This window comes from Nyctibius grandis, chromosome 7 (assembly GCF_013368605.1).
Source record: "Nyctibius grandis isolate bNycGra1 chromosome 7, bNycGra1.pri, whole genome shotgun sequence".
In the NCBI taxonomy this organism is placed as follows: domain Eukaryota; kingdom Metazoa; phylum Chordata; class Aves; order Nyctibiiformes; family Nyctibiidae; genus Nyctibius; species Nyctibius grandis.
Window position 1 is genome coordinate 2,418,286 of NC_090664.1, and position 23,175 is coordinate 2,441,460.

The 23,175-nt window shown below is 40.7% G+C and overlaps 2 protein-coding genes across 3 annotated transcripts in view; one reads left to right on the top strand and one right to left on the bottom strand.

The window, feature by feature from the left end:
- The first annotated feature begins 5,475 nt into the window (after window positions 1-5,475).
- MLH1 (mutL homolog 1) lies at window positions 5,476-22,907 on the top strand. 2 transcript variants are annotated; one of them, XM_068404685.1, is made up of 19 exons: window positions 5,476-5,674; window positions 6,395-6,485; window positions 6,614-6,712; window positions 7,828-7,901; window positions 8,207-8,279; window positions 9,820-9,911; window positions 11,674-11,716; window positions 12,270-12,358; window positions 13,751-13,863; window positions 14,441-14,534; window positions 15,474-15,627; window positions 16,349-16,707; window positions 17,486-17,634; window positions 18,602-18,710; window positions 20,249-20,312; window positions 20,519-20,683; window positions 21,459-21,551; window positions 21,928-22,041; window positions 22,554-22,907. In XM_068404685.1, exons 1-19 carry the CDS (start codon window positions 5,568-5,570, stop codon window positions 22,719-22,721), a joined length of 2,250 nt encoding a protein of 749 aa, XP_068260786.1. In that variant the 5' UTR covers window positions 5,476-5,567; the 3' UTR covers window positions 22,722-22,907. The 2 variants fall into 2 exon arrangements, with proteins under 2 accessions (XP_068260786.1, XP_068260787.1); XM_068404686.1 differs by lacking the exon at window positions 22,554-22,907 and having other exon boundaries at window positions 21,440-21,551; window positions 21,928-22,035.
- Window positions 15,902-23,175, bottom strand: part of STARD3NL (STARD3 N-terminal like) — a 37,713-nt gene continuing 30,439 nt past the window's right edge. Inside the window, exon 9 of the mRNA XM_068404688.1 lies at window positions 15,902-16,592. The gene's annotated coding sequence lies outside the window, so the exon portion shown is untranslated. The remainder of the gene's footprint in view (window positions 16,593-23,175) is intronic.

The window sequence follows — 23,175 nt, forward strand, 5'->3', positions numbered from 1 at the left end:
ATCAAAAACGGGATGGTACCAGAGGTCCCAGGCTATGAACACAAACCACAGTGGTCATTACAGGAGGATAATCTTGTTAAACCAGTTTAGATATAAAAGAAAATACAAATAACTGAACAATTCAGAACCAATGAAAAGCAAGTTCACGTAGACAGATTGCATTAAAAGAATATATAAAAATAATACCAGGCAGTGCCCGAGACCAAGGAGGAAAGGACTGTTACAAATATTTGAAATTAAAATGAAATTCAATTTAATCATAAGAAGATGAGTTTAGTAGAATAGGTATAATGGGGGAAGGGGTGCTGTGTTCTGCCTTAGAGTCTGTGAAGTTAGCTATAGGATTGCTAAATTTTAACAGGTAACCATAGAAACCCCACTAGGGAAGTTACTGGACTTCTTGTCTTACTAGAGACCGTCATGGACACTAGTTGAATACAATAGAGTTACTGGACTTCTTACTTTAAGACCAGCCACAACTGGTCTTGAGGTTTGACTGAGAGCCAAGGGACTACTACGCCTGCTCAAGAAGGAGAGGTGAAAAGTGCACAGCGAGGAAGACATACGGCCTTCATCCCTGAGACCCCTGCCCACGACCACCAGAAGAAACTGCGCGTGCGCAATCGGGAGGAGCTACAGGTGGAGACTATGGAAATGGTTTCTCGGAACTCATTATAATAAAGACCACCTTTTTGGGGAGAAGTTATGAATATGGATAAGCATCCTTGGAATTGTGATGAATATGTAATATTTTACTACATAAATACAAGGTGAACTATCGAGGGGGGCGCGCACGATTTTGGAGGGACTACCCCTCGTGCTGCCCAGCGCTGCAATAAAGGTGTGCCTGCTTCTTAATGCTACATTGGTGTTAAGAGGTTTTATTCCCAATTTCGGTGACAGTACTAGCAAGACTTCCCTGTATTAATCTGGACTACAAACAGTAGTAGTATTGCAATTGGGCTAACATTAGTGCTTTGTTGGATGTTGGTTAGAATGTCAATAAATGCTTAACTGCACATATATGGTGTGTTCCACCTCACCTGTAAGATTTGGAGTGTAATAAGTCTTCAGCTTGTACAGCAGAGTAAATTATTTCTTTCTAGGAAATGCAACTATGGATGTTGTAAAGTCCATGTAAATAAATGCCCATATTCTAGGTAGAGAAGTGATATTATGGTTAACACATTGACAAAAAGAATGAACTTTTATTTCAAATTATATCAGGCATGTCCTATAGGGCCTTGCACAAATTATCCTGCTCATCTGGGTGCTCCGAGGTCCTATAAAGTGGACTTAATAATAATTCCTTACCTGACAGGACTGCACGCACAGGGTATGATGAGGGGATATAAATACATAGCTTATGGACTTCAAAATTATTTTCTCATCATGAGCTTCCAGAACCTGCTTTCCGTCAGAACTCATAAAAATGCACTATAAACTAGGGTGAAAAATCTTAATTGGGGCAACATTTTCTAGCAAAAACTCCTCTTGCAATATGTAAATGCCTGAGGCTATGTATAAAGGCATGCGACACGTAGTCTTGAGCAACTCTTCTACTCATAGAAGCGCATGTTCACCTCGCCCTGAACCATGAAATACCGACTCAGAATATAATTACTGCAGCTTAACAAGTGATCCTGTGTCGGGTGAGCAAACAGTAACTGTCTTGAATTATATATGGGATAATTTGATTTCACTGGAACATGAGTCTGACGCTTTTTTCTGTCTTGGGGTGGGGGTTTGTCCTGGTTTCATGGGGATAAAATTTATAGAGTTACTTTTCTGTTACGTTTTATTTCAGTCTGTGGCCAGCTGTGGGATGGTGATCAAGGCCATTAGCAGTGAAAGCCAGGGCAGCTGTCCCAGGCTGGCCCACAGGTGTGTTCTGTAACATTAACATCAGCGTCACTATAAAAGGAAAAGCTTGGTAGGGATGGGGGTGTTTTTTGCTGTGCTTTCTTATCTTTTACCTCTTTCTCCTTCTCCTCTCCATGGTTGCTATCCCTGGAGGAACTTGTGACCACTCTGTGGGCTAAGTATAATGTTATGTCTCTTTTATTAGCATGGATATTGGTTTCCTTATTTTATTAAATCTGTTTAAATTCAAACCCACAAGTCTCCCTCCTTTTCCTAATTCTTTGTTAGGGAAGGGACATTGGGTGATAGAGCAACTGCTTATTGTTTAGCCCTGAGTGTGGGCTAAACAAAGATGTGGTTATTGTACGTGGGGTTTTTTTAGGTAGGCACTGCATTAACTTGAAGCAGCTTCTTCTCTCTAAATGGGTTTACTGATATATCAGTAGCGGCAGTGATATTGTTTTTGGTATTGATATATAGCCAAGCATTGTAGCACAAAATTTGTGCTAATATTTCATTCTGTATCCCAAAGCTGCATGAAATATCACTGCAAGATGAGTAGGTCTGTAATCAGCAATGGTAGGGGTTAAAAGAACTGCCTGGACACTCTCAGTGCTTGTCAAGACAAGCTGAAAAGAAGCAGAGGTCTGTGAATCAAGGTTATTTAGTTTGCATTCTTTCAGTTATCTCTTTCTAGCCAACTGGAGACAGTTTTAGAAACTGTATAAACTTTGCTGCTCTTTGGCAGTAAAAATTATAAGAAGGGTGAAAGATACTATTTCCCCATAATGTGCACATCAAGGAAAATTATTTAAGGACAAAAGAGAAGACATTTCCAGAGACTGGAATATCACCTATGAAAAAAGATGTTTCTTGCAAGGAATTTTATAAAAGTATAGTGTAGAAAAAAACCCTGGTACTTCCTGGAATGCTGCTCAACTTGCTTCTCTTTAAAAAAAAAAAAAAAATAATCAGGCTTTTTTGCTCAAGCAATCCTCCTCTTCTGCTTGAGCTGAAGTCTAAATCCCTAATGATTTTAACCTTTTAAATTGATTTCATCACTATTCAGTCCTTTCTCCAGTGTAGCAGGTCTCTGCCTTTTTGTAGTCTTGCCTCATGTTACAGGGTGTAAGTCTTGGGTTCTTGTTTTGTAAAGGAGAAGATAGTGTTGTGCCACCCAGGATTTACTTGTTTCCCCTGTGCTACAATCCCATGCTCTAATTCGTCCTTAAACCTTATTTACTATTTCTTAATACTCTCTTTTAATTGCTTAAGCCAAATAAAGGAATGTTGACTTTGAATGGGTCACTAACAAATTACAAATCAGTTAAAAACTGTTTTCTGAGCTTCTTAATACATTTGAGTTGGTAAGTCCATGCTGCAGATAAGAAGTGGGTAAGACCTGAAAATGGTATTCAATATAGTAGATTATCAGACTGAAACCTACACGGATCTCTGCATTTAAAAAAATAGTTTTTATAATAAAAATCAAAGAATTCAAAATCCATATTTTTTGGTGGTACTTGGGCCACCTCTTCTTAGCAGTGAAAGGTTTTGGTAAGATGGCAGTTCTTCCACTGCATTATTTTTTTCTTTTTAATGTTAGTTTTAAATAGAATGTATTGCTCAGTCTACTATTTAGCATTAGGATGCAGGGGTTACAGCATAACGTGCAATTTGGTATACTGTTTGTTTATTACTTAGCATGAGTAGATAGTTTTGCTGAAGCCTTAGGCCGCAAGCTGTTGATGTTCACCTAGATATGCTTTCAGCTGGGATAGAGTTAATTTTCTTCTTAGTATTTGGTAGAGTCCTATGTTTTGGATTTAGTATGAGAATAATGTTGATAACATCCTGATGTTTTAGTTGTTGCTAAGTAGTGTTTATCCTAAGTCTAGGACTTTTCAGCTTCCCATGCTCTGACAGCAAGCAGGTGCACAAGAAGAACAAACCAGAAGATAAGGAGGCTACAACTGTCAGCAGAAGCTGCAACTCGACAAGGTAAGCATGGTTAATGGCCTGCCTGGCTACAGAGAAGGAATCCACTAAGGTGTTAGAAGATCCCAGACCAGAAATCACCGTTGGGCCAAAAAGGTGTGTGAGGGGCAGGTGCATTGACTGTAAGGGTATGATTGCTCAGGGGTTTCTTTGTTTGGGGTCCCTCTCTGGAGGCACCCAGCTTGAGATGGATTTTTTTTCCCAGCTGTAGCATCTGAATAAATTATTATTTTTTTTTAGATAAGATTCAATACCTGACACTCTGCTATGGGAAACCTAGGGCGAACCTGAAGAAAAGACAAGCACCCAGGAGCGAGAATGTGCATGTGAATGGAGTCAAAAGGGGCACCTGATGGCTCACTGGAGTCACCCACTGCAAAGGGACTTTGGTCCTAGTAGGAAAGACTCGGGTGGTGTGTGTGCCAACTCCTAGGATGGTGTATGTGTGCTTGAGTGACCTCTCCTTTAACATAGAAACAAAGAGAGAATGGTACACATAATGTTACGTGCCTTTTGATGCTGGGAACCTCAAGTTGTGCAGCATTGAATGGGTCTTCAGTGCATGTGCCATGCAGACCCCATCCGTACAAAGGGTTACCTCCTTTGGGTCATTCAAGCTATTGTGGGATTTTCTTGCCTGAAAACAACTCCATTCATCATTTCTACTTGTCAAACAGAAAGGATGTTCACATGAGAACTTCTTGCTGCATTTCTAGATAAGGGCAAGGCCATGCAGGTGGTGTAATTGGCTTGGAGGGGGAGCTGCCTGCAGGTCCCTGTCACAGTGAGCTGAGCTTGTCCTGCAGACACGGGATTTGTGCAGCACAACACAGGCCCAAAGGCCATGTAGGGTGTGGAGCCGTTTAACTCCTGTGTGGTCCACTAACTCCTTTGCATGCAACGATCTCCCAGTCAGGATCACTCCAAGAGCCAAGAGGTTTCATTGCGTCGTGGCTATGGTCCTTCCCCAGCTGCAGCCAAGGGAAGAGGCCTCTGGTCCCTCGGACACCGGCCACACTCCGACCACGAGACCCAGCACAACACACGGGGCCGTAGGCGCTGGCGAAGAAAGCCAGAGCTCTGCGGGCCAAGTGTCTCCAAAGCCCAGGAGACCCCAAAGCTCGGGGCTTGCTGCCAAGTTTTAGCCACGCCACAAGTAATTATCCGCTTTACATTTTTGATCGATTCCTGAGCTTTTAGCGTTAACTCTGTGCGCGGTGATGGCGCAGCGCGACCTCCTGCCCGCCAGGCGGCGCGCTGCTCCCCGGCGGCGGGCGCCCCTCCAGCCCCTCAGCCAATCGCAGCGGGGCCTCGTGGTCCCGCCCCCTTTCCGGCCCTCCTCCGCGTTTATTTTGCGGCCGTGTGATGGGCACTGGCGTCGCCCAATCAGAGAGCCTCCCGCTAGAGGGGCGGGAGGCGCTGTGGCGGGAGCGGGTCCGCGCGGACTTCGCTTACCCCCCCCGGTCCCCCCCGCCCGCCCCCGCCCCTCTCTTCCCTCATCCGCATCGTCCGCCCCTCGTACCCTCCCTCCGGGCTCCCGCGGGGGCCCCCTAGTGCCCCTTCCCGGCTTCCCTCCCCGGGCAGCAGCCCCAGCCCCCCTCCTCTCCCCTCAGAGACCCCTTTGCTGGGGTGCAGCAGCACTCACCGCCTCGGGCCTCCTTTCCTCCCCCTCGCCCTTCCCGAGCCGGGCTCCTGTCACGGCACTGATGGCCGGTGTAATCCGGCGGCTGGATGAAGCCGTGGTGAACCGCATCGCGGCCGGCGAGGTCATCCAGAGGCCGGCGAACGCCATCAAGGAGATGATAGAGAACTGGTAAGGCGGGGCCTGGCCTTCCCGCCGGGCTGGAGCGGGGGCAGGGGGCTGCGGTGGGCGCTGGGCCGCGGCCCGGCCTTGCCGGGGGCTGCTCGGGGGCAGCGCGGCGCCGTCCGGCCCCCGGGAGAAGGGGGCTGGAGGCGCCGGGCGGGTGGTGTCTGTAGCGAGGGATGGTAACGGGTGTGTGTGCTCGTCCCGCACGCACAGGGCACCCCCGTTCAAAAAGACCTGTCTAAATGTGTGCGGGGGTTTGTTCGGTGGGTGTTTGATAAGCTGATGAATCATTTGCTTTCAGTGTCAATAATTCGGTTGTTTGTTTTGAAGATAAAAGTCTGACTGCGATTAAAGTTGCTGCCTTTTCGCTAGTGAGTGCAGTGAGCTGTGTCAGGTGTGTGGAAGCGAGCAGCTGAGTCTGCAGTAGGTTTTGGTGACGGGGAGAGAATGTCTATTTCTTGGACTGGGCACCTTCCTTCTTAATTTTTGAAATTTCTGAAAGTTTGTTGTGGATGGTGATTTAGAATAACATATCCCTGTTAGAAGAAAAAAAAGGAAGAGGACAGTAAAGATTTATTTGAAACAGAATAAATTCCAACAGGAGTGACAACTAGTGTGGAAACAAACTATCACTTGTGTGAGAATGAATTAAAATTCACTTTAAGTCATGTAGTCCTTTATTCTCTAGAATTGCTGATCTCTAGAATGCTTTCTTGATTTCTGCAGTTTGGATGCTAAATCTACGAGTATCCAGGTAGTAGTTAAAGAAGGTGGTCTGAAGCTCATCCAGGTCCAAGATAACGGCTGTGGTATCAGAGTGAGTAAACAAAGCTGACAGCTGCATGCTGATGTTTAATACTACCTTTTAAAATGGATTTCAATTTATAAATGTGTCTGATCTTGAAAAAACTTGGAAAGTGACTATTACTCGTCCCTTTCACATAGAAAGAAGATCTGGACATTGTATGTGAGAGATTTACTACGAGTAAACTGCAAAAATTTGAAGACTTGGCTAGTATTTCTACATACGGTTTTAGGGGTGAGGTAAGCTCTTCAGCAAGGTTTTGGGAGTGTCCATTGTTGTTATCCTGTTGTAGCGGGGTTTAGGATGTACTATCCCTTTCCCGATACTCTTTACAGAAGGTTCTGTTTTCTGAGAGAGTCTGCTTTGTGAATATAATTCAAAATGCATTTCTCTGTCTTTCAAGATCAGATGAATGCCGAGGGAGCGGTATGGATTCTTTTTGCTTTCTGGAGTAAGATTATTTTTTTTTTTAAAGTAAAACTTTAGTTTACTAAAGTAAACAGTAAAACTGTTTCTCAAATGTTGCTTCAGGAACCTACGGGTAAAATCAATGAAAGATTTGAGTGGAAGGTGAATCTTTGATGTCAGACACTTGTCTAAATACAATACTTTAAATATTTGAAACGTACCTTTGTCTTCCTTTGCTTTTGCTGTTAGTTAAACTTAGTATCTCTGACCCCTCAGAGTTCTAGTTCTCCAGATTCTCATAGGCTGTATCTAAACCTGTCTGAAAGAACAGTCCAGGATGAGTTCTGCTTTTCCCTCCAGATGGACAACAAGATAACATAAGTGTGTTGCTCGTGCTCGGAGACATAGATCCTTGCATGCTCCAGAGAGTAGACTGTGTGAGTCCTCTCCTCACACGCTTTCAACATAATCAGCTCCACAGCCAGTGGAGTCTGGTCCTGAGGCTGGTTTCAGCAGACATGTCCATTGAGTTTTCCAGTAAAACCATTATTACCTAACTTTGTAATATTACCTACAGTCAGGAGAAGAACTTGGGCAGGGATGAGGAAGTAACAAACAGCTAAAACCTTCCCGCTGTGTTTTGTTAACATGGAAGAAAGAAAAGGGCACCACTGCAATAACTTTGCAGATGTCTTCTAGTTATGTTACATGGTTAGAGATAACGAAATGTTAGAAAAGCCAAAAGAAGGTCCTGGATAAAAGTCACTGTTACAGGTACTAAAAATTGTTAAAGCTTTACTGACCTGCAGTTTTCTTGTCAGGGTTTTTATTAATTACTTGCAAGCGGTATAACAATATTTAGTGATGCTGTTTCAAGTGTGGACACTCCTTCAGCAATCAGTGGTCTCCAGAGCAAGGTTTACAAAGATGCTTTCTCTTTCTCTAGGCATTGGCTAGCATCAGCCACGTTGCCCATGTTACAGTAACAACTAAAACAGCTGATGCAAAGTGTGCATACAGGTATGCTACCTATTCTCCGAGTGACTTCTGCTGCATGTAACAATGAACAGATGTATTTATTTAATTCTCTTTTCAGTGCTCTTATTAAAGGGGAGGGTGGGGTATGTGTTTCTAGGGTAGTTACAAAAAAGACTCAGAGAAAACATAGTTTGAGTGATTTTTTAAATACCAAATTGTAAAGGTAAGCTTTTAGCTAAAGCATACATTTTAAAAATAGGGGGGAAAAAGGTAATCTTAAAAGGAATTCCTCTTCAGTAGCCAATTCAAGGCAAACTCTTGTCTTTTTATTTGTATTTTCTGCTTAGAGCTACTTACAGTGATGGAAAAATTAAAGCCCCTCCGAAGCCCTGTGCTGGAAACCAAGGAACTCAGATCACGGTAGGTTTTTGTGCCTGTTCTCTCTTGTCCCTCTTCTGTTCCTTGGTTGTTACACTTGCACCACTTACTGGTATGTGCTACGTTGTAAGGTACACTACAGTATCAACTTGTTGAATATTTTCCAAGTGATGTTGCTGTGTGGTTTGGTTCACTCTCTTACTTAGTACAAAGGGGAAATTGAGGTAGAATTGGGCTAGAATGATTTATACAGAGATCGGGAATGGACATGGGTAGAAGGGAAAAGGGTAAGGAAGACCCTGCCGTTGAGTGACGAGGTTCAGAATGGACCCCCTTGCTTTCTCAACTCCTCCTCAGAGAGGAGTTCAACAATCTGTTATAGTTGATACACTGATTTAGTTAAAGATTTTAAAAGTTACTCGAATCAAATTGCATACACACACACACAAAGATAGATACAGGTATAGATATAGAGGTTAACCTGTAATTAAGATGTTTCTTTTTCTGTAGATCACAAATTTTTGGAATCCAGTGATCTTTGAAAATCTTGAGACATCAAAATGTAGTGAATTCTTCCCTATATTTCTTAATGTAGCGAAACCCAGTTGTAATGAATTATTCACTCTGCCTTCATTGGCATCTGTCAGTGGATGGCCTAAATTACCTTGCAAGTCTAGCCTGAACGTCAGGGAATCTGCCCTGAGAGGTGTCCCAACTCAAGAGGAGACGCAGGGTCGCAGATTTAAATTCATTTTAAATTAAGACGATTTAAATTAATCTTAAAAATCACTTTTGCTAATATCTTTGACAGTGATTCTTTAAGCGACCTAAACCTTAATCACTCTCCTCCACGACACCAGGAAATTGCAGAACTGTTGTTTGTCTTTCAGTCGTATCTTTCTTATACCCATCAAGCTTTGAATGTGGGTTGGGATTAGGATTGGCATTAGGATTATGAAGAATAAGGAGCTTGGAATGGGAAGGAGTGTGTGTGTTGTAGGGTGGAAAGTGGACACCTGGCCTGGGAGTCTGCGGGTGTGTGTTTGTCTTGCAGTGGGAGCACACCCCCAGCAAGCTTCACAGATCAATATTTAGGATAAGGTATCTTTAAAAACAAGCTGAACTTTAAATTTCTGCCTTTCTCACTATAGCAGAAAAATAATTTGCATATTGCTTAAATAAATAGTAAAAATTAACAATTTAAGCGGCTGTTTTAATGACATTAACAGCCTTGATTGCAGCAAGTGTTTTAACATTTATTTGCATTTCATTAAAACACAGTGTAATCAGGGAATCCATTGTCATCTGCAATGAAAAGCATGTAACTGTCACTGAGGAGGGAGTTGTAGAGTTATTGGTAAAAATACTGATGTACCAAAATCCTTGAAAACATACATTTCTCTGGAGTTGCATTTTGTTAGGTGAAGGTAAGGAATAAATTGAATGTCGATCCTTCATGAACTAAAATGTTTTCAGAAGATTTTGTAGTACCTTAATAGGTACTGTTAGATAGATTTAGATGAATTATATAGTAAGAGAAGATTTTAAAAATTATTTTTAATTATGATATTTTTCTCTGTAGGTTGAAGATCTTTTTTATAATGTAAATACAAGGAGGAAAGCTTTAAAAAATCCAAATGAAGAATATGCAAAAATACTAGAAGTTGTGAGCAGGTAAACTGAAATGGGAGGCTCCAATGTTTTCTACTGCCCTCAAGAGTATTGGGGTTTTTCATAGGGACTGGTGTATGTGTGTGGTGTCATTTTTGTTGTTGTTTTTGAGGTTTTTTTAGCTATTTATTAGTATATGGTGTCAGATAACAGTCCAGTTGGATACAGAAAATCCAGAGGAGAAACAGTGTATTCAGTCAATGACTATTATTAGTAAGAATTCCAGCAAACAAATGGTGATAGACTTGAATGAGTGAACTCTAAATGAACTTGGGCTGAATAGAATCCAAGTAAAAACTGGGCAAGAGCATTGAGATTTGGCTGAATATGAAAAAGCTGAATGGTGATTTCATGTCCTCGAAAAAAAAATAGTATCACTTTAGCTACCAGATGTTCATAGAATCGTTTGGGTTGGAAGGGACCTTAAAGATCATCTAGTTCCAACGCCCCTGCCACAGGCAGGGACACCTTCCACCAGACCAGGCTGCTCCAAGCCCCATCCAACCTGGCCTTGAACACTGCCAGGGAGGGGGCAGCCACAGCTTCTCTGGGCAACCTGTTCCAGTGTCTCACTACCCTCACAGGAAAGAATTTCTTCCTAATATCTCATCTAAATCTCCCCTCTTTCAGTTTAAAACCGTTCCCCCTCATCCTGTCACTACTTGCCCTTGTAAAAAGCCCCTCTCCCGCTTTCCTGTAGGCCCTTCAGGTACTGGAAGGTGCTAGAAGGTCTCCCCGGAGCCTTCTCTTCTCCAGGCTGAACAGCCCCAACTCTCTCAGCCTGTCTCCAGAGCAGAGGTGCTCCAGCCCTCTGAGCATCTTCGTGGCCTCCTCTGGACTCGCACCAAGAGATCCAGAGGACCTTCCTGCGTCCCTTTGTTGCATCTTTTGCCATGTGCAGAAGCAGGATCTACACAACCCAACCAAAGTAACTGCTTTGCACTTCCAGTAAACACAAAAGCTAGCGAAGAGTAGCAAGGCTGTATGCTAAGTGTTAGCTTGCTCCCTGAATGAGCTACTTCAGGGTCTTTACTGGCCAGGCAGACTTTAGCCAGGAGGTGAAGGGTCAGGTCCTGCTGCTCTGTGGAACTGGCTGATATGGTGTCTTGCTGAGTTGCAGGCTTCCAACTCATTTTATATTTTTTCCATTAGGATTTTCCATCTTTTCATTTTGTTTTTTTGATTTGTTGAGTTACTAACTGTCCCTGTCAGAACAGTCTAACCTCTGTCTGCATTTTTACATTTCTCATCTTGCAAGGTTCTACTGTGCGTTCTTTCTCACAATTAGCAACTTCCCTAGAAGTCTGAGCCAGGGTTATGCAGCTGTAGTGTATCAGAACTTGGCCCTGGGGTCACAGGCAGCTGAACCATCTGGGTAGGGGAAGTTAGAAGGCGACCCAGCCATTTTTCAGATCCTTCTCCATAGTAGTTGAGACTTGATTCTGTTTCACTGAGGAGGTTTGGCTGTTCTTCTAGTTAAACCTATGCAATGAAACTGAGCTAACCAGGTCTATAGACGTTCATCAGGTTTTTTTGAGAAATAAGCTAAGCTGATCCTTGAATTTCATACGGTTACAGGTGAGTTCTAAGTAGAAAGCATTTATTTTTATAGCTGTTTAGTCTACAAAAGCACAGTTTGGCTCAAATCACATCACTGTGTACAGGAAATGAAACTGTTTGCCCCTGTTACCAGCTGCTTTTCAGCATTCAGTGGAAGTAACCTTTTCTTTTACATACTGCAGTCTTATGTTTACCTGTTTTTCAGGTATGCCATCCATAACTCAGGCATCAGCTTTTCAGTTAAAAAGGTATGTAAATAAAGTCTTTCTAACTTCACCATGTGCCTGTATGTATATATATATAATGAATGAAAATGCCAGAAAATTTGCACTGCATCTTTTGCCATGGGAATAGTGTCTAGAGCCTTCCCTTGTACTGAAATGTTGATGTTGATGCAGTTTGGATAGAAAACACATGAGTTAAAAGTAAACAAAACCATATTTGTCAGGAGTTTGGAGTTTTCTACATGGTCAAGGTGTTTTGTTTTAGCTTTATGAGCTGTTTCAGCCTCTTTTGAGGGTCTGGTTGCTAACAACTGTATGAAAGAGGATGGGGTGGAGTACCTTCATTTGTGGCATTATTAGCCTGCAGGAGTCTGATGTGATGTAGCAAATCTTGTAATCCTTTGCCATGTACCATCTATTGCTTTTCTGAACACAAATAAGGAAATAATAATACAAAACATCATAATGATGTTATGTCCCATGCCTTTGTGTTAGAAACGTTATTGTTAAGTTTAACATATTTCTAGAACTTCAGCCAGTACCTGAATTGATTGATGCTCGTTTCTGCTCTCTTTAGCAAGGTGATACCGTGTCAGATGTTAGAACCTTATCAAACGCCTCAACAGTAGACAACATTAGGTCCATCTTTGGAAATGCTGTTAGCAGGTATGTTGATGTCAAGTTCCCTTTTGACAAGAAGTTTTCTAGTAAATCTTTCTCTTTTAAAGAACATGAGCTGTGCTAACTTTCCTGCTTCCTTCAAGGTGAATTACAGAGAAGAGTGTTGCAATACTAGAGCTCTCCCTTGTCTTGTGGAATGTGTGACCTCATTTTTTTCTTTTTTAGCGTATCAAAGGAAAGAGGGAAGTTGCAAAGCTCTTCTCTTAAGGCACTAAAAGGGAACGAACTGCTTGTAACTTTCTGTGTGCTCATTTAAAAACAGCAGGCCGTACCTGTGTGCTCCACAAGTTCCTAGCCTCTGCCAACACCCTGAAAATCTTACCACTTCTTACCACACTCTGCTATATCTGATAAATTTTGAAGTCTCCTCACATTCGTTTTTCTGAAATCTTATGGTTTAATATTTTGACAAAAGCTGCGTTAGCTGAGGCTGAGTAAACCAGGCAGAAAAGTTGAAAACAAATAAAACCAATCACCTTTTGAAAACACATCTGCCACTTTAGGAAAAAGTCTTTCTTTATATGACGTTCAGCTGTGAAGAAATCATTGAATGGAGTTGTGGAAAGGATTTGTCCCGTGAATACTTGGGTGTCAATTTGATTCAGTTACTACAGTCACATTTCACGTGTAAGGAATGTAACTAGTCTACCTTGTTATTTTGACTTAAAAAATGAACACAAATAAAAATGTCACTGAGTACATATTGCAGCTGAATGGGAAATAAGTAGCCCATAAGCCTTTCCTATGTGGACTTCAGAAGCTGGCATGATGCCTTGCTAGAGAGCTGTGCTTACCAACTACCAAAGTGGATGTCCTTGACTAATGAATCATGAAAATGACAAAAACTGTTACAAAAATTGTTAACGACGTTAGGATCTATATGAATGAGCAAGAAAAAAAAATGTTTACATTTATATGACATCTTAACAGCCCACCAATATCTATTAGCTGGCAAAAGTGGACAGAGTAGTTCAAGAAAAAGAATATTCTTCCCTGGCTGCTGAAAATTTTGAAGTGTCCTTGTCTGTCAATGACTTAAACGGTGAAATGCATATTAGAATTGTCAGTAGATGGTGGTAATATTATGGACACTGTGATATGTTAAGGTATTAAAAAGGTACTGTGGATAGTTTTGCAGACTCCAGTCATACTGTATTACTATTTTATGTTGACTTAGAAAGAAGAAACAATGAAGTTCAGATGAAATAATTTTTGTGACTCAGTAATGAATGTTTGAACTCTCAAATAATTCTAATGTTTTCATTAACTGTGATATAAATAGAATATAGAACAATATATTGCTACTCGTGAGCACTGTTTGAAATATGCATCAACAGAAAAATTCTTTTGTGTGTGTTTCTGTCAAACTGTCAATAGGGAACTGATAGAAGTGGGCTGTGAAGATCCAAGTCTGGCCTTTAAAATGAAAGGCTACATCACGAATGCAAACTACTCTGTGAAGAAATGTATATTTTTACTCTTCATCAACCGTAAGTTTAAAAAAAAAAAAGCAGCATGTTGTAGAGTCCTGTGGCTTACGTGATAATCAGAAGAAAGAAACTTTCTGAAGAACTGAAAAACATATGGGCATTCTTAAAAACATTGAAGAATAAGTATTACAGTTAATTGGAGAGCTTAAGGTGTTTTTCTGTTTGTAATGTGCAAACTGAATAGTGGAGAGCAGCTAAGACTGGGCCTAAAGAAACTTAAGCTTGTGGAGTATCAAGGTTATGATTGTGTCCTGCCAGCTTATACACAGTGGTCTCTCCATTCTGTAGCAACAGTGGCATGGGATGCAACAAACCTTGACTGTATGAAATAATGAAAATATAGTCTGGTTATTTCAGTATTTGTAGAAAAAAATAATTCTAAATACAAAACATACGAAGAAGATATTGCCTATGCTGATTTTATGTGAAGAATAAATAGGTCTGGGGGGAAAACTGGTATAACTGATGCCCTTTGAAGACAGGAAGCATGAAGGTGTTGGGCTGAAGGGGCAGCTGGGCACTGTGCAGTGTGTTTCAGTGGGGCTCTTTGAAAACAGCCTTTTGTTCTGTGTTTCAGATCGATTGGTAGAGTCAGCCGCTCTGCGGAAAGCCATAGAAACTGTGTATGCTGCTTATTTGCCAAAAAGTACACATCCCTTCCTATACTTAAGGTAAAGTAATAGGAAGTAGTAGCCTTTTAATACTGCCTTGTAGGATACAGCTAGGGTGAGTAGGTTTAGAAGGACATTTGTGTTCCTGATAGTAGTATTAAGCACCGCACTGAGGTACTTAATTGTCAGACAGGAGAAATTAAATCACATTAATCTTCAGAAGATGGGCCTTATTTTCAGAAGTAGTGAGTGTCTGTAATTTCAGCTTAAGTCCTTTCATATTATGGATGCTCTTCACTTAGGAAAAGGAGTTACACTAGGAATACAGCAGAGCATTTAGGACCAGTCAGATTATTTATTCCAAACTCATGAATGTTTTACCTTGCTGGGATTTATATTTGTATCTGTATTTTTAACAGTTACTGTTCTTGGTATGCTAATGCAATAAAATGAAGTGAATTGCATACTGCTTACAGGAAATGATTTTTTTGAAGTCAAGTAATAGCTAAAATTGAACAGAAACTGTCCTTTAAAAATTGGAGGTAGAATGGAAAACCTGGCTTTGTAATTGCTAAGCAATTGAATCTTGCCATTCACCAGTGAAACTCAGTGATATCCAGTGCTTTCTAACAATAAAGTTCTTGCATTGCAGCATTTAATTGAATTCCTGATGGGGATTATTGCTAAATGACAGGGCATCAGAAGTCATTAACTCATGAGACACTGCAAGTAAAAGATAATTCTAAGAACTGTTTTGTAGTAGTACAACGGAGAGTTTGGTTTAAGCTGATTTTGGTGAGTTTGGAGTAGAGTTCTTGGGAGTAACTATTTTTTAACACACTACAGTCAGATTTGTTTGGTATAATTTTAGCAGGTTTCATTTTGGCTTCTCTGCATGGAGTAATGGCCCTGTCTGACAAATTTTGTACTTAACCAATTTGTGCCCTCTCTGCCATCAATGGGAAATTTTAGGTTAACTTCTTTTAAAATGTTTTCCAGCCTGGAAATAGCCCCCCAGAATGTAGATGTGAACGTGCACCCTACAAAACACGAGGTCCATTTCCTTCATGAAGACAGTATTCTGGAGCGTGTGCAACAACATGTAGAGAGCAAGTTATTGGGCTCTAATTCTTCAAGGATGTACTTTACTCAGGTGAGAATACATGTTTCAAGTGACCACAGCTCTGCACTATTTTAACTGTTGTGGATGTATTTACTCAGTTCAGTAGTACAATTTCTGCAGTGATTGATAGTCATCAGTGTTATACTGGTAGCTTGAGAGCTTTGCTCTGTTTCAGGGATAAAATTGCCTTACTACACCAATTAAGGCAAGTGAACTTACTGGAGAAAAAGTGCATGAAAACATTCTGCATACCTTTCTGTCAAGTATCTGTTCAGTCTTTTATTTTACAAGTATATTAGCCTTCACGTGTGGTGAATTGTTTTTATTCAGCCTTGGTTTATGTGAAATACATGTGACTGAGGAAATTGATTGTATTTTGACAACACTTTGGATTTAATTAAACAAAAAAAATCAGGAAAAATATTTCCTAATCTCTCTTTATGTAGAGCACAGTAGAAGAATTATAATCTTAAAAAAAAAACCAAACCAAAAACATTTTCCTTGTGCTTTTTTTAAAGATTTTCTCTGAGACAAGGGAATGCTAATTAATGATTTTGCCACTGGCCAAGATGATGACACTCATGCTGTGTGTATAGCAAGTGCAGAGCTGGCAGCCTGTTTAAGCAGTTTGTGGGGCTTGAAAGTTACTTGCCTCTGAGCAGTAGGGTGCTGGGAGAAATGCGGCTGCCTTGGTGGGTTGTTTTTCTTGTTGTTGAATCTCTTCTTTTCACTTCCCCATATCTGAACGAAGACACTGCTTCCGGGGGCCGACTGCTCTTCCAGTGAGGTTGTAAAACCAGCAGCAAACTCTTCTGCAGTTACCAAAGGAACCAGTGATAAAGTTTACGCCCATCAGATGGTCCGCACGGATTCCCGAGAGCAGAAATTGGATGCTTTTCTTCAGCCAGTGAACAACCCCCTAAGTACGGGCCCCACTGAGGTGACCACAGAGGTTAATGCAGGACCTTCAGAGGGTGTGGGCAGGCCACAGGATGCTGAAATGGAAGATGACAGCGATCTGGTTGAAATGGCTGATGTTCAGGAGGACACACAGATGCCTGGGGGGCCGAGTGAGAGCGGACACTTGTCTCCTGAGCCAGTGCCTCCTCGGTAAGTCACCTCTTTCCTGAGGTCATGGAAGGCTGCCTATTTATTTCATGGCATAGCCCTGAAACTGAAGATTTTTCTGATCTCTTTGCACTTCTGCTTTTTCATAAGGCAAAATTTTCCTGGAATAACTTTCTGTGGTGTTTTAATGAGAAATTAAACCTGTAAATTACATAACTTGTGATAAACTTTGTAACTGGAATGGGATTTCCATGCGTACCGAAGGGCAGAAAACAGTACAAATAATGGCATTAACTTTAGGGAGATAATACTGGTCTGTCTCTGTTTGGAGGCCCTCCTTTTGTGAGGGGATAGAAAGGTAGAAACTACATCACTGAATTTTGCAGACATTACCCTAATAAAGATGAAAGCACTGTAATCTTTTTATAGCTCCTGCAGGAGCTGTTATGAGAGGCCAAAGTCTTCTGAGAGAATCTGTCTGCTCCCCCCCCCCAGTACTACAGAAAAATGATAATGAAAAAAATCACTAGAAATATCAATATTTTTTGATGTGTCCTTTAGGGCCCAGTTGTCTTGGTGCTTAAACAACAGGCGTCTGATGTGATTGGTATTAGAGTCATAAATTCCCTTATCAACTACCTTTTCCTAACAAATTATGCCTTGGAAGTAAAATAAAACATTCTTTCTGGGAAGCTTTGGGAAGCTTTCTGCATTTCCTGTTAATGTACAGCCTGTGAATTGAGTATCCCATCTGCTGCATGTGTGTTTTGCCTAAGTACGAGGAGAATTGAACATAATTCCTGTTGTTTTGGTGTTGCAGAAAGAGACCACGGGAAGACGTGGACGTAGAAATGGAGAAAGATGACACAAGGAAGGACATGACTGCTGCCTGCACCCCTAGGAGAAGAATTATCAACTTGACCAGTGTATTGACTCTCCAGGAGGAAATCAGTAACCAGGCCCATGCAAGTAAGCAAGCCTTTTGCTTCTCCAGGTTATTGTTACTCCACCAACTCAATAGGATTGTTTGAACTGCTGAAGAAAAAGATATTTAAAAGGTGGCCCAGTCAGCTCACTGTGCTGCTCAGTCAGTTTGGAACAAAAACACTTGTTAAACATCAAGGGCCAAACTTTGCCATGCTGAGCCACGCTGGAGGACTGTTGTAAAAACTTCTGCATTCCTTTTTAGTTGATAGATGTTTTATGCATTCTAAATATTTTGCAGACCTTAACTTGCATCATAACTAATAACACTATAAAATCACAGCTTGAAAAGCTAAGTTGTTTTGTAATTTTCAAACAGAAATGGCAGCTACAATGTGGTCATTACAAAAATTCTGCTTAGTCACATGACAGGCTTGATAATAATTTTCATTTATGCTTTTGCTTTTTCATTTGTATCTGTCCTACTTATGAACCCATATTATTCACTTAGTCTAAATGTTGTGAACCTTGTGTTCTGGGGGTTTTGTTGAATTTATTTTGATTTTTCTGGTAGTAAGAATTGGGAACTCTCCACGGCTAAAATGGCTAGGCTAACAGGCATCTGTAATAAACAACTTTTCTATAAACTACTAAAAAATCATGATCTTTAGAAAGCAGGTACTGACACTTGCGCTCCAGAAAAAGTTTTGAATTAGGCAGGTAATTCTGAGCTGGTAATTCTGTATCTGACTGTCACTGTTTAAATACTGAATTCAGAGTTGTCCCGGAGCCATAAAATGTCCAAAAATGTCTCCAAATACATGGTAGAACTTGTGCAGCTGCTTGAGGTTGTGTCTTGTCTTTGAAGTATGTCTGTGTTCCCTTATTAATCTCCTGTGGCTGGAAACTAATTTTGAAAGGCTGTTCAAGTCTCAACTACATAAATTAGGGCAGGGTTGCAAATATGAGATGTTATGCTTTTGTTTCTTCCCCACCCCCTCAATTGTTTCAGATCTTCAGGAGATGCTACATGATCACTCATTTGTCGGCTGTGTCGGTCCTCAGTGGGCTCTGGCCCAATATCAGACAAAACTGTATCTTCTCAATACAACAAGACTCAGGTAAAGAAGCTGTTAGACTTGTTGGCAGTTGAAATAAGTACTAATTACCAAGCTAATTGGAAGAAGGAAGGAATTGACAGGAAAAGCAACATCGTGTTCTTGTTCCCTCTCCGAAAAGTCATGAGGCTGAAGATTAAGCCATCAGTTCAGAACAGTGGAAACAAGTCTGGCGTGCTTGGGAAGAGTTGCAGGGAATTAGTGTAATTAAAATGGCAGCTACTGTCTTGTGTGCTCAGAGACTGGGAGAAGGGAAAGACACTTTATTTGCTTCATGATAGTCTACAGAAGCGACTGGCCTACAGCACACTGTATAAAGATGAGCAAGCAGAGGCCTCAGAAAAGTCATGTAAAACCTTGTATCTGGTCACGTTAAGAGAAGCTGGAGGACATGATCATAACACAAAGTTTTGTGGTTTTGCTTATGTAGCCATACAGGGCCAGCTACGTAGATTTTGTAACAAATAAGAGAATATATTTGAGAGATGTGTATCAATTTCCAAGCTCCTGTGCGTTTCTCGTAGTGCAGCAAAGCGTAAAGAGGCTGAAATATAAGGGAATAAATTGATAGCAGCTGCATGCTTGAGTATGTGACATTTCTGCACCAATGTGGCTGATGAGGTCAGAAACCAAGAAACATTTAACTGTAAACATCTAGATAGTTGTTTTGCCAGTGGATGGGGTCAGCAGAAAGGACACGGGCAACAGGTTCAAAAGAGAAGCTTACTTTTACTTTAGTTTAAAGCAGCAAAAAGCAAGCAAGCAGGCAATGCACCTCATCATCACTACATAGAATTAAGTATAGTGATTAAGATACATCACCAGTTGCCCTAATACTTTACCATTACCCAGATCTGCAGTCGCTGGGGAGCCCCAGTTGCAGCGAGGATTTGGAGAGCCCTTCCCGGCAGTTGGGAGGTCCTACGCAGTGCGGCCACTCGTAGGTGAGGCCTCCAAAGTCGCTGCAAGAGGGTCCAGCTTTTATATTATTGAATAAACAAGTTTACATAACTTCAAATGCGGAAACATCTGGTTTCACTCTCCTGTCAGATGCCACCCAAAGCCTGGCCAGGGCTCAAGGAGGAACTAAGGGAGTTTCTTTATCTATTTGGCTTTGACCACCTATTTCCAAACAAGGCCAGACATCTGGTTTCATGGCCTTGACAACCTGCCTCTAAACAAGGAAAGACAGATACATTCTCATGATATTTCATCTTCACTAATGATTATATTGTATCTAAGCTACATCTGTTGCTAATGATCATACATATTTCACTAATGATCAGATACTAATATTATAGAATGTTTGGTTGGAAGGTTCATCTAGAGGTCAGCTTTGGTTCTGGGCCTATTGCTCAGGCCTCAGTACTTCAATAGTGCATGTGGATCTTAAACTGTTTAGTTAAAGTAAGATCTGTGTTAATAGGGATGGATATGTACGTCTGATGTTTCCAAGATGACCCTTACTTTCTCCTCTTAATTACGGTAACTTGGAGACACGTGATCCTGTCCATATCACTAATTTTTGTCCTTCAATTTAGCCAAGAACTCTTCTACCAGATACTTATTTATGACTTTGCAAACTTCGGAGTCTTAAGGTTGTCTGTAAGTATAATTTCACATGATATTCTATATAAAAAGATTTTTTAAACTTTATTTACAATAAGCCTGTCCTTTCAGACAAATGTATCGTTTTACAGGTTCGTTTTTGTCCACTGCAATTTATATAGTTTATATGTGAAGGAAGAAGCTATAGATTTTCAATAGAAGGTGTTGATCATTAACAACAATGTTGCCTTCTCCCTTTTTAGGAGCCAGCTCCTCTGTATGAACTTTCAATGCTTGCTTTAGAGGATCCTGAAAGTGGGTGGACAGAAGAAGATGGCCCAAAAGAAGGGCTTGCCGAGTACATCGTGGAGTTTCTGAAAAAGAAGACTGAAATGCTGAAAGATTATTTTTCTCTTGAAATTGATGAGGTAACTGCTATTACTTCTGACAGTGAATGAATGGTGGACTGGGCAGTGTTAGGTTTACAGTTGATGATCTTAAAGGTCTTTTCCAACCTAAATGATTTTATGATTCTACATTTTTGGTAACGGATAACTGCAGTAGTTTGCGTGTAGTACTTACTATCACTAAGCATTAGCTCCAGTAAGATTTAGGTGGCTTACCCCTTGCATTAAAAACACTCAGGACTTACGCTGTTTTTAGAAGGGTGCTACAGAAATAAGTTTATATTGAATTAGCTACCAACTAAAATAACTTAGTCCATTGTTTCCATAACTAGAATGCAGATCTCTTGTCCAACAGCTTCACCAGCTCCCCAGCCAGGCAGGGCTATAGCATCACACTGCTCTCAATGTGTCTTTTTTTTTGTGTGTGTGTGGCCTAATGCATCCCTTACTCAATACAAAACCAAATAGCTTCACTGAGGGTCATATAACCCAGACACTTCACTCAAGATGTTCTCCTGGGGTCTGAGGTAGTCAGTGGCTAGAGGTAGAGGAGGAGGCTGAACTCAGGTCTTCCTGAGCTGAGCAGCTTAAATCCAGGCCTTGGGAAGTTCACCACCACCACTAACCTTCTTCCTGCAATGTCTGCCTGGCATCAGGCTTTAAAAATTTGTAATTTCAGATACCCCTAAGGCTCACTAAGTTTTTGGTAAGAATCAGTCTTACAATATCTAACAGTTTTGGTGCATTTACTGCAAGAAAGAACTTTTTTTTCTGAAGCAGCAGCGTTGCCTTGCAGGAAGGAAACCTTCTTGGGTTACCACTTCTGATAGACAACTATGTTCCGCCGCTGGAAGGACTGCCTATGTTTATCCTGCGCTTGGCCACAGAGGTATATTCTCTTAATGATTTTATTCATTCATAAATGACTTTTTCTACATAGAAAAGAATGAAGTGAATCAAATTAATTCATCAGAAGCTGCCAAGGAAAGGCTGGAGCTGATTAAATGTAGTTATGTGCTCCAGCCACTTTTGTTATGGATACTGATTAGTTGTGCTTTGCCTCTGCATTCATAACTACTAATTGAATGAGGATATATTTTGATTTGAAAGTGTGTGCTTCTGCCCTCTTTTGGTTGTTCTATACCTTTACCTTATCAGCACAGAAATGGCCAAGGCATTATTATGACTTTACCATATTAAGAATTTCTGTCTGAAGTCTGACTGCTACCCAGGTTCTATTAAATGACTTCTTTTTCTTGTAACAGGTAAACTGGGATGAAGAAAAGGAGTGTTTTGAAAGCCTAAGTAAAGAATTAGCTATGTTCTACTCCATTAGAAAGCAATATATAATAGATGAAGCCAACCTGACAAACTCTCAGGTACAAGAATGTGTAACTAGTCATATGAACAAACAACCACCACCACACAGGAAGCTGCTCCTTTTTCAAATATAGAATTCTCGTCCCAACTTTACTTTCAGTGAAGTGAATCAAGGAGCAGTGTGGCAGGATTCTGAAAGAATGTGGCTTAAATTTTCTGAAGTATTATATGTATTAAGAGAACCTGTTAACTTTGGGGTTTGCAGTGTACTTAATACAACAGCCCTTGCTCTCTGAGTTTGGGATGTATTTTATAACCTGTGGAGCTATGATAAATTTCTAGAGAAGAATAAGGATGCATAGAAATTAAAAATATAGTCTGCTTGTGTCTGAGTACCTGCTTAATCATGACTTGCCAGAGCTTAAAATTAACTTGACTGTATAGAATGAACTTCTCTAGTACTAGCAGAATTTTACAATCCCTGTAGTCTTACATAATAAAGTCTCTTAAGAAGTGCTCTCCTCTAGTAAAAGAGAATTTCAGTTTAATTGTCTTTTTTTTTTTCTTTCAGAATGAAGATTCTGACTCTGGTTCAACAACATGGAAATGGACTGTGGAACATGTACTTTACAAAGCTTTTAGGACACATCTTTTACCTCCTAAACACTTCACAGAAGATGGCAACATTTTGCAGCTTGCGAACCTGCCTGACCTGTATAAAGTTTTTGAGAGATGTTGAGCAAGGAGTTACTATAGACCTGTGCCTGTCTGAAAAACATTCATGCTACATTTTGTTTTAGTTAGTAGAGGATAAAGATGGAATCCTGATGGAGGAAAGAAAAGGAGGGGATTTAATATCATACTAACATGATAGCAAATGGTCTATTTTATTTCTGTTGATCAAAGAATAAAAAGAATTGTTTTAGCTATGTCTAAACTCAACTGAAGTTCCTCAAAGAAAATCTCCACTTATGCTTTCAGTTTCACTATTAAGCAATATGCTAATAGAATACAACTTCTAGTGAAGAAAATTAATTGGGTTAAGTAATTGTGAAAGGAGAGAGAGCTTAACTTAATGGAAATGGGAGTGCTTTAACTCCACTTGCTTCTTGAAAGCAATACAGGTTACCTACCTCCTTTTATTTTAAGAATGAGCGTTGCATGACAGAACTTGCAAGGTGAATGTACATGCA